The 12,036-nt window shown below is 40.9% G+C and overlaps 1 protein-coding gene across 1 annotated transcript in view; it reads right to left on the minus strand.

The window, feature by feature from the left end:
• LOC311222668 (capping protein, Arp2/3 and myosin-I linker protein 3-like) overlaps positions 1-12,036 on the minus strand; it is a gene marked incomplete at its 5' end in the record, with an annotated part of 86,266 nt that overhangs the window by 53,650 nt on the left and 20,580 nt on the right. Inside the window, 6 exon segments of the mRNA XM_084307264.1 lie at positions 148-189; positions 195-216; positions 3,198-3,302; positions 8,952-9,028; positions 10,409-10,486; positions 10,876-10,985. Of these exon segments, the coding sequence (XP_084163390.1) occupies positions 148-189; positions 195-216; positions 3,198-3,302; positions 8,952-9,028; positions 10,409-10,486; positions 10,876-10,985 (434 nt within the window).

Here is a 12,036-nt window from a genome sequence, read left to right on the forward strand (position 1 = left end):
CATAATTGAAAGGGGAAAAAGTCAACATGTTACACTTTTCAAGGTGCATATGATATATGACCCAATTTAAGCCTGAATCAGCATCATTTCATGTACATTTTAATTGTCAAACCGTGCAAAGACGGGCAGTCTGGGTTAAACTCCTACCTCACAGCCACTGATGTCCAGGTGGAGATCATTAATGTGAGGTTGGAGGTCAATCCGGTAAAAAGTGCCCTATGGGAGAAAGGGGGGAAAAAGAGGCGAGAGGAGATTGAGTGAAAGAGAGAAGAGAGAGGAGAGGAAACGGTGAGTCAAGCATATCCTGCGTGAGGTAGAGTTTCGTACACAAGAAGCTATGAAGCTGTCACAGTCTGGCCTAGAGGTGAGAGTAACTGAGAGTAACAGAGTATCTGAGAGTAACTGAGAGTATCTGAAAGTAACAGAGTATCTGAGAGTAACTGAGAGTATCTGAAAGTAACAGAGTATCTGCGAGTATCTGAGAGTATCTGAGAGTAACAGAGAGTATCTGAGAGTAACTGAGAGTATCTGAGAGTAACTGAGAGTATCTGAGAGTAACAGAGTATCTGCGAGTATCTGAGAGTATCTGAGAGTAACAGAGTATCTGAGAGTAACTGAGAGTATCTGAGAGTAAATAAGAGTATCTGAGAATAACTGAGAGTAACTGAGAGTATCTGAGAGTATCTGAGAGTAACAGATATTATCTGAGAGTAACAGAGAGTATCTGAAAGTAACAGAGAGTAACTGAGAGTATCTGAGAGTAACTGAGAGTTTCTGAGAGTAACTGAGAGTATCTGCTGACACATGTTCATGGATTTTTACACCATGTTTTAGGACATTTCTAGTCCCATTGAAACCACAGCATGTGCCAAACATCCCTCTCTCTCTCTAGTCTTTCTATGCTCGCACATTATCAATGCTATTGTCATGGTAACCCGTATCTACGCGGCTGACCTTGGGTATGGGAAGAGGGAGAATGGGTCGCGGACGACTCAGCCCTGCTGGTCTCTGACAGGAACAAGTTGCAGGTTGAAAAATCCCTCAGCTCTGAACTCGGCAGAATCTGCACCTGGCTCGCTGATAACAAACTATCATTACACCTGGGTAAAACAGAGTCCATTCTCTTTGGATCAAATAACAAACTCAGAAAGACCAAGGGCTTCTCTGTTACAGTGGGTGACAATATTGTCACAAGGAAAGATGAAATTACATACCTGGGTTCCATCCTAGAGGCAAATATTTCCTGTGACAAAATGACAACCAATGTAAACAAGAATACCCTGAAGACTCTAACAGGAGCACTCATTCAAGGGTACTATGACTATGTTTGCACCTCATGGTACCAAAGCACCTCAAAGGCACTAAAAACAAGATTACAAACATCACAAAACAAACTGGTCAGACTACTGCTTGACCCTACTCCTAAAACCCACCTCACCCCTGCCCATTTTGACAACCTAGTGTGGCGGGTGGCAGTAATGAGAAAGGAGGAGGGGCCTCAATGAGCCAGGTTCCGTTATAGGGGGCTACCTGCGGGAGGAACGTGAGTTGAATTGTTTGTTGCGGCCGGTGCAGTGAGGTAGGTGCACACCTCACTCCGGGATGCAGGAACGAGCATTACACACTACGGTCACTTGCCTGGTTCCCAGCGGGATTGAAGGTAGTCGGTAGGATAATAGGACCACCGACGGACCAGAGCACCAGTGGTCCAGCTGCTCTTGTCGTGAAACACGTTTTAATTGATTGTTTGGTAGTTATAATTATGTCTAATCCGCCCGGGCCAGTGGGCCGGTAGACGGGCAAAAATAATTGGGTCTTGACCTTGGGGCGGATTCGTTTTCTTTATCTACGTTTGTTTGTTTATTTGTGTGTCCGTTTCCCCCCCACCATAACACCAACCCATGTACCAGGTACCTCTCTCAGACATGAATACGGGCAGGCCTAGTGTGCCATATTATATGGATGCCGTGGTTATGCATACGCGTGCCAATGTTTGATAAAGTTGAATCACCGAGTGGTATGATATCCGTTTACTTCATTGTGAGAAGTTTGATATCTCTTTTTCTTCAGTTCGTGAAGTGGTATTTATTGATGTGTGATATAGTTTTCCTTCATTGTGTGAAGTGCTATTTATTGACATTTGATATCGTTCTCCTTCATTGTGTGAAGTATCACCAGGTTGCCGTGAATCAAACCCTGCCCAGTCAACGCTGATTGGGGTTCCTGACATGAGGTTGAAGTGGGCTTATAGTATTTTTGTCCATCACTTTTATATAATAAATACTATTGTTAAATTAACCTACACTCGGGGGGGCAGGTGGCTTACGGAGATTACGTTCGTCACCAACACCGGGAGACACTAGTATTCGCCTGTTCGAATCCAGCTCCCGGCGTTGCTATCAGCTTGGCTGGCCTCTCACACTGATACAATTGGCTGTATCAGGGGGTGGGAAAAGCTGAAGGGTGGGTCCTGGGCGTTGTGGACAGCGACCCCTACAGTTCGGTCGGGCGCCTGCTCAGCAAGGGTTGGAACTAAGGAGAGATAGTGTGGCCTCCCACACGCTACACTCTCCCCGGTGAGAACCTGCCCCAGGCTGCACATGCGTCGGAGGAAAGCATGTGACAGTCTCCGGTCTCCCGGACCAACAGTAGGGGAAAGTACGCAACAACCAGGAAGGGTGGGATGGGAGAAAATTTGGGAAAAGGGAGGGGAAGAAAGATAAAAAAAAATTAAAAAAAATTAACCTACACTCTGTGTCTTTCTTAAAGCTAGGAACTTAGCGGGTGTAACACTAGGATGGCTTAGAGTAGACGACAGAGTACAGCAACTTGCAATGGGCCTGGTCTACAAGATACACTACACCACTAAGGTACCCATGTACATGTCGAAATACTTCCCAGAGGTCAGTGAATACCACAACCACAACACCAGAGGGAGCTCCACAAATCATGTTAAACCCAGATTCAGCTCAAACAAGGGACTAAACACGTTTCGAAATTATGCCACATCAATGTGGAACGCCCTACCCACAGCCGTAAAATAATGTGAATCCCTACCCACCTTCAAAACCGCTCTCAAAGAGCACCTACGGGAGGCCGCTTATTTCTGTATGTACACTCACCGTGACTGTAAACGAGGGAAACCTCAGTTGCCTTTCGAGTTTAAATAAAGGTTTGAAATGAAACGTAGAGCTCACCTGAGAACATCGGGGGGCAGTTTCATGGAGGCCAGGCTGACGTTGGTGAGACTAAAGGCTGAGCTGAAAAACTGGCGGAACAGTGGCAGTGAATCCTTCACCTTCCTGTTGGACGAAGGAGACGAGAGATTAAAAGAAAGGAGAGACACAAGAAGGGAAACAGAAACTTTTGGGATGAGACTCGCCACAGACAGGGTGAGGTTACATTATTGACATGTAGGTTAACTCTTTGGACGCCACGCAGTTGAGCATCGTTTGTACTTACCACGCTGACGCTCTAAAAGATAGGAATATGTGGCTGTGTTTGCAGGGCTATAACTATATTCTATATTATAGCTATGGATACAATACTATGGCCCATTTGACATCGACTATCTATCGTTCAATATGTGTTAAAGAAATACTTTTTTCATCCATACATTCCCGTTTTATACCGTGGTGAATATGAGTATAGTTTCAGAGTGATCCTGTCTAATCCCAGAAAACTACGCTATGCAGCAATACGTGCATTTCACTAAAAACGTTGCCGTTTCTCGCCTGTACACGCTACTATTTCGAAATCAAATCTATATTATCGGTATTATGTTTCATCATGAATGCATGAAAGGGTGGGGGTGGGGGCGTTTTTTTTATGCTTTGATCGTCACCAACGGCACACATTGTGGAGTAACGTTACACACAAATGTTGTGATCGAAGTGAAGTCATGGGTGGATCACAGCAGGATTGATACCATATAGGCCTTACCTTCACTAGGATGTACCCCAAAAAGAATATTCAAATTATCTGATTGCGAGTCCCAGTATTGGTGTCGATCGTGTCGCCAACATAATCCGCTCCACTTGCTCGACAAAGAAAAGTCGGACCGGAGACTTTTGATCGACGCACAGGACAAGATATAATGTTTCAAAGGGTGCTCGATACTGCCACCTGGGTGGATGCGGCCGGTATTGCACTTTGGCATTCTCAGGATGATTCCCAATCCCCATGTTAACCCAGAGTCTGTGTGCCTGTAATGAATGGAAATATCGAATAAAAAATAACGATGAAAACCCAATTCCAATATGTTATTCCCATGGCCTGGGGGAAGTTCAATCAATATTTGTGAACATGAGCTACTCTCTCCCAACGCCAGAGAAGTAAGACTCAAACCTGTGACGTCATCAGGTATAAATGAGATTATATTATATTCAAATGTATTGTCATCATATAGCACAAGTACAGTACAACGAAAATAAGTTTGGCATCCAACCAGAGTGCAAATGTTACAGTAAAGTGTAACAGTAATATACAATGTATAGGTGATTAAACTGGGTATAAAATATTCTGGAGCTGCTGTTTGTTTTATTTTTTATGTCCACAATGAGCTTAATTCTTTGGTAGTGTTTTGAAACAGAACATGTGCCTGTATACTCAGAACTTTACCCTGGGCGCTCTCAGTGTCACCTTTACCATATTTCTCCAATTCATTGTGTATGGAGCAGCTTTAGACTGTATACTTGATGACATCACAAATTCAACTTTTAACACTGGAGAGGGTTGTTCGTGTTCACTAATATTTTTTGGACTGTCTTAGACCATGGGAATAACTGTTACAACTACGGGGTCGCGGGTAGGTGATAATGGGGTCACCGTCACGCATTGGCAATTTTTTTTTTAAATGAATAAAAACAAGTGAAAACCAACAAGCCCAACTCAGGTCGAGTTTTCCACCTGGCAGCTGTTTGTATTGGCCATGTCTCGCCCCTCCCCTCATCGGAGGCTGACACAGTGTTCCAATACACATCTCACTACATCCTGCGCATGTATAATCGCGGAGACCACGTCTCATCCTTGGTGTGTAACCTTGACACTCGCAATGGATAGGTTTGTTGTCAGAAGCGCGGAGAGAGAGAAGAAGCGCAGATTTTCCTTGCAGACAAAAACAATACATTGGCAGAGAAATATGCTGATAATGATATATGATCTAGTCGACATCTTTGACCGCCTCAATGCGTTGAATTTGGGACTACAAGGTCGGGACACAGACCTGTTTGGACTCAAATGGAGAGCTGGATTAATTTAAAGGGGAACTATCTTATAAATGGCCTTTTTCAGTGTTTAGCATTGTTTCCTAGCTATGTGGACTTATATTAATATGATCTATGTCTCTAATTCTCATATTGGCGCATTCTTCCAATTCTCCTCTCACAATATTCACCCTCACTGAACTGAGTCATCTGAAAATGTGCTGATCTGTGATGTCAGAGAGACTCAGCTGCATGATAATCAGCTGAATCTCCACACACTCCACACAGTTCCCACAGTGGTTGGAGCCCAGGCTCAAAACGGCTTAAGATCTTGAGGTAGAAAAATGCTGTTTTTGAGGACTTGATTAGAAATACAAAACAATGAATAAAATAAAATAAAAAATTACAGAGGTGTTCCATAGACGCACAGGGATTGTGTAAAAGTGCCCAAATACTGAAATAAATAGTAAAATAGTTCCCCTTTAAGGAACTCCGTTTGTGGCACTCCAGGATAATCAGCGGAGATTTTGGGGTATTTACTCAGCTTGATGGCTTTTTTGGAGGAACAGAATGTTGCAAAAAATCATTTGAAGCCCATCATCTGTAGCCACATAGAAGGGCTCATTGAACAATTTCAGAACTATTTTCCCGAAAGAGATAGCATGGACAATTTGGACAATTGGATCCTAGAACCGTTCATTATGCATGACGCAACAGGCCTCCCACTGTCTGAGCAGGAGGCGCAAATTGATCTTTCGTGTGACGAGAAAGTCATGTTCACAACGCAGCCACGTATCATGGAACTGTTCAAATGTACAAGCACACCCTTCCCATTAAGTCTTGTTTTTTTTTTATTCTTGCAAAAGCGCATGTGAACGCATTTTCTTAAATGTTTTTTATGTTCTGGCAACATATTTGGGCTAAATATAATAATAATAATAATAATAATAATCAAGTTCTTTAATAGTTGTCATACAGAAGTACAGAATACTTTCATACAAAATGCTTCTTACTGTTACGCTCCATTATTATAATAATAATAATAATAATAATAATAATAATAATAATAATAATAATAATAATAATAATAATAATAATAATAATAATAATAATAATAATAATAATAATAATAATAATAATAATAATAATAATAATAATAATAATAATATTATTAATAATAATAATAATAATAAATAATAATAATAATAATAATAATAATAATAATAATAATAATAATAATAATAATAATAATAATAATAATAATAATAATAATAATAATAATAATAATAATAATAATAATAATAATAATAATAATAATAATAATAATAATAATAATTTATTATAATAATAATAATAATAATAATAATAATAATAATAATAATAATAATAATAATAATAATAATAATAATAATAATAACTTTATTTGTATAGCACTTTTCATACAGAGGTTGCAGTTCAAAGTGCTTCACAACAGTAAAAAATACAGGCATAAGTGAGCATAAAAAATATAGACAGGTAGCAAGGTACAGTATGGTAAATCACAGTGTTTCACATTAGGATCTAGCATCCCAATAGGCTCTCTGTTTACAGTTTCATTCAGTAATACAAATAATAAAAATAGTTTAAAATGATTCAGTTTAAAAATAGTCTAAAAATTATACAATAGAACGGACATACAACAGGGTATTTAACATACAACAGAGCAGTGCATCAGTAAGAAGTAAAAAGTGTGATAAAATAGTTCTCTTAAAATTACAGTGCATACAGTAGGAGGTAGTGAGATAAAATTAGCATAGAACTGACACATGAATTTGATAGGCAGTGTATAAAAGTAGGCAGGGTAAGAATAGTGCAGGTAAGTACAATTTGTGTCAGGATACCCTGATGTTTCATTGAAATGCCTGAGCAAAGAGATTTAAGCTGTCTTTTGAAGATGTCTAGCGAGTTGGCTTCCCTGATGTTTTGGGGTAGTTTGTTCCACAGTTTTGGGGCATAGTTGATAAAGGCTGCATTACCGATCCTCTTTTGACTGTTTCTGGGAGCCTCTAGTAGTCCAGCAGCTGATGATCGCAGTGTTCTTGCTGGCGTGTAATTTATTAGAGTGTTGGCGATGTAGCTAGGTCCCTGTCCATTTAGAGCTTTGTATGTAAGGAGAAGGACCTTAAAGTCAATTCTAAATGTTACAGGAAGCCAGTGTAAAGCAGCTAAGACTGGATTAATGTGCTCTCTCCTTTTGGTTCTAGTTAGCAGTCGGGCTGCAGAGTTTTGGATTAGCTGAAGCCTCTCTGTGGTTTTCTTAGGGAGACCTGTGAAAAGTGCATTACAATAGTCTAACCGGCTAGATATGAATGCATGAATTAGCTTCTCAGCATCGTTCTGATTAATAAATGGTCGTACTTTTGCTATATTTCTGAGATGGAAGAACGATGTTTTCGTCACTTTGCTAATATGAGAATTGAAGTTCAGTTCTGAATCTATGATAACCCCGAGACTAGTGACCTCAGATTTGATCCAAGGGGTTAGTCCTCCCAGGTTCTTTATTAACGTTTCTTTTTTATTTTTGGGGTCGATAATTAGAATTTCAGTTTTGTTCTCGTTTAGTTTCAGGAAGTTCTTACTCATCCATTTATGTATTGCCAGTAAGCAGTCTGTAATGGAGCTAATTGCTGTATCATTTGGTTCAGCAGATATGTACAGTTGTGTATCATCCGCATAGCTATGGAAATCTACATTATATGCCTCGTTTTATAAATGTGTATACAGAAACAATTCCGTTGCTTTTGTTGATAATATTCATTAATTTCATTGATAACATAGTGCTGTAATAAAATGTTCTAATAAATATGCCTGATCAAGTTCAACAACGTGTGCTTTTATTTTGATATTCCTTATTTCCACATTGAAATTACGCAATACATTAAGTGTGGGGTCGCCAAAATAATCCTAAATAAAATGAGGTTGTGGTATAAAAAAGTTTGAAAACCCCTGGAATAACATGTATGAATTGTGAAATTGGGCATAGTTCCCCGTATTTCTGGGATAGAAGGAGAACCGGAAGAAAGATTGCTTTGGCTGAAGAGCTAGCGGGGGTCAAATGATGAATAGCTCTGCTTAAATATTCATGAGTCTTATCTATGCAGACAGCTCTGTGAGTTCTCTTTTTAAATGGCATTAGACACACGCAAAGAGAGGAGACACAATGTTCCAGTGATTCCACAAAGCTAATTTCTGATTTCCCATTTGAAGGAGAAATGAAGATGGGAGACCGATAAAGAGAGAGAGTGAGAGAGAGAGAGAGAGAGAGAGAGAGAGAGAGAGAGAGAGAGAGAGAGAGAGATGTGATGTAAACTTGAAAAGGAAAAAAAATATCAAAAATGTGCTTCACATCTCCACTCTTGAGCGTCGTTAGTTAATCTAAAATGATCTGACTAACCTGTAGGAGAAGAAAGAGTTAGTTAATCTAAAATGATCTGACTAACCTGTGAAGAAAGAGTTAGTTAATCTAAAATGATCTGACTAACCTGTGAAGAAAGAGTTAGTTAATCTAAAATGATCTGACTAACCTGTAGGAGAAGAAAGAGTTAGTTAATCTAAAAGGATCTGACTAACCTGTAGGAGAAGAAAGAGTTAGTTAATCTAAAATGATCTGACTAACCTGTAGGAGAAGAAAGAGTCAATTAATCTAAAAGGATCTGACTAACCTGTAGGAGAAGAAAGAGTTAGTTAATCTAAAATGATCTGACTAACCTGTGAGAGAAGTAGTTTTTGGAGAGGTTCAGAAAGGAGAGATCGGCGCAGCACCCTCTCAGAAGAGCCCCGAATAGCTGCAGGATAGAAGATAGAGACATGTTGAACCCAATAGTATCTGACTAAACACAATAGTATCTGACTAAACCCAATAGTATCTGACTAAACGCAATAGTATCTGACTAAACGCAATAGTATCTGACTAAACCCTCTGACTAAACACAATAGTATCTGACTAAACGCAATAGTATCTGACTAAACGCAATAGTATCTGACTAAACCCTCTGACTAAACACAATAGTATCTGACTAAACGCAATAGTATCTGACTAAACCCAATAGTATCTGACTAAACGCAATAGTATCTGACTAAACGCAATAGTATCTGACTAAACGCAATAGTATCTGACTAAACACAATAGTATCTGACTAAACCCAATAGTATCTGACTAAACGCAATAGTATCTGACTAAACGCAATAGTATCTGACTAAACGCAATAGTATCTGACTAAACCCAATAGTATCTGACTAAACGCAATAGTATCTGACTAAACCCAATAGTATCTGACTAAACGCAATAGTATCTGACTAAACCCAATAGTATCTGACTAAACCCAATAGTATCTGACTAAACCCAATAGTATCTGACTAAGCGCAATAGTATCTGACTAAACCCAATAGTATCTGACTAAACGCAATAGTATCTGACTAAACGCAATAGTACCTGATTAAACCCAATAGTATCTGACTAAACCCAACATTACCCGACTGACCCCAACAGTACCTGACTGACCCCAACAGTACCTGACTGACCCCAACAGTACCTGACTGACCCCAACAGTACCCGACTGACCCCACAGTACCCGACTGACCCCAACAGTACCCGACTGACCCCAACAGTAACCGACTGACCCAAACAGTACCTGACTGACCCCAACAGTACCTGACTGACCCCAACATTACCCGACTGAACCCAACAGTAACCGACTGAACCCAACATTACCCAACTGACCCCAACAGTACCCGACTGACCCCAACAGTACCTGACTGACCCCAACATTACCCGACTGACCCCAACATTACCCGACTGACCCCAACATTACCCGACTGAACCCAACAGTACCCAACTGACCCCAACAGTACCCGACTGACCCCAACAGTACCTATCATTGTTGTGATACCTGCATATAAAGTAAACAAATTAGATCATTGCTGAAACAACAGGCAGCCTAATTCTCATGATAAGACCATATTTCCCTTAAACCCAGTCGCTTCCTGTTTTGCTGTTAGCTCCCACCTCACAGCATGGGAAACTGTTTTGATGAGTAGAGGAGAAGCTGAGAAGCCTTGCTAACCATCAGAATCAGAAATGTTTCTGTTTTTTGGTTGGGCCAGACTCAGATTCCCTAAGCTGAGGCGAGCTCTACATTAGGGTATCAGATCCTTCCACTACTTACTGAGTCAACAGAACAATCTGTGCCTGACAGATCCAAATGGACCAGGCAGTTGGGCTGAGACAAGAAGAGGTACAGGTTCTGCGGAGAAAGACACTATAGGTATCAAACTGAGCTCATACACGGCAAGACATCTCCATCTTAATAAGCGATTTGATTTTGCAATGAGTGTTTGAATATTTTCTTGTGGGTGAGGTAATTTCACATGTACAATACAAATGAACTTCAAGGATTTTCTGAAAACAAAAAAAATTATCTAAAAACGGAACAGAGTGACCTGTCTAATTTCAAGATATTGTCACTTCAGGTTCCGTTGTAATTGTAAAATGTAAAATGATCACACCCCTTTGGCAAAATATTCACATGTTTTCTGAAAAACTCCGAATACGTTTAAAATACTTGGTCAGATGGGATTTGTTTTTTCAATGTAATAAATAGGCATATAAAAGCAGCATTGCGCGTTTTCTGACCGAAGCGTCCTCCCCAGAGAGAACCCCAGGATTCTTGCTGAGGTCCAGGTGCAGGAGAGAGTTGGAGTACTCATCACTGGAGCACAGAGCCTGAGAGAGAGACACCACACCTGAGGGGGGAGAGAGAGAGAGAGAGAGAGAGAGAGAGAGAGAGAGAGAGAGAGAGAGAGAGAGAGAGAGAGAGAGAGAGAGAGAGAGAGAGAGAGGGGTAAGGTAACGTGAACCAGTATGTTTTATCTAAGTGTTTCAATGTAATATTGACTCTCCACAGGGTGACGTGAGGAGAGACCAGCGTGGAGGCATGTGAAACACATTGTAAATCTCTACTCTGTTGTAATAGGATAAAACATGACATTCTGTAGGGGGGAGTACTGGAGGTATTGAGGTCTATATCACCTAAAGCTATAAATCTAGCCTGAGCTTTGAGGCTTGTTCAATCAGATATGTCTTCATAAAATCGAAACAGTGCTGCAGGTGTTAATGAATTAATTTCCAGCTGCCTCTGTCTGCCTGGTGAGTTACTGTCCTGCGTTAACCCTTTCACTACCACACTACAGAAGGTTAACCCTTTCACTCCGTCTGTAGTGTGGTAGTGAAAGGGTTAACCTTCTGTAGTGTGATTGTGAAAGGGTTAACCCTTTGTCGTGTGGCAGTGAAAGGGTTAACCTTCTGTATTGTCGTAATGAAAGGATTAACCCTTTGGTAGTGTGATAGTGAAAGGGTTAATGTTAGAGACGTCTCGCAAAAACGCTGGGCTGAACTACAGGGAGAGGATACCTTGTCGACAGGGATGGTGGGTAAAGGGGAATGAAGGGATCCTGTGTTCCTGTAGCTCACTGGGTAGACTAGAGCATAGCACTAATACTGCCAGGGTTAGTTTCCACTGCTAAAAATACTCTGCTCGGCCGGCCGGGTGGCACAGCGGTCTAAGTGTCTGCCCACCACCACAGAGACAGTGGGATCGAATCCAGCTGTGGTGCTTCCGGGTTGGCCGACCGTCCATACTAACACAATTGGCAGTGTTAGAGGGTGGGAAAACCCGGCGAGGGTGGGTCCTGGTCGTTGTAAAACAGCGACTCCTACAAATCGGTCGGGGCGCCTGCACAGCGAGGTCGGATCCTGGGGGAGGTAGTGTCCTCCACACGTTACACTCCCCCAGTG

Source organism: Notolepis coatsorum (assembly GCF_963971535.1).
Source record: "Notolepis coatsorum genome assembly, chromosome: 2".
NCBI lineage: Eukaryota > Metazoa > Chordata > Actinopteri > Aulopiformes > Paralepididae > Notolepis > Notolepis coatsorum.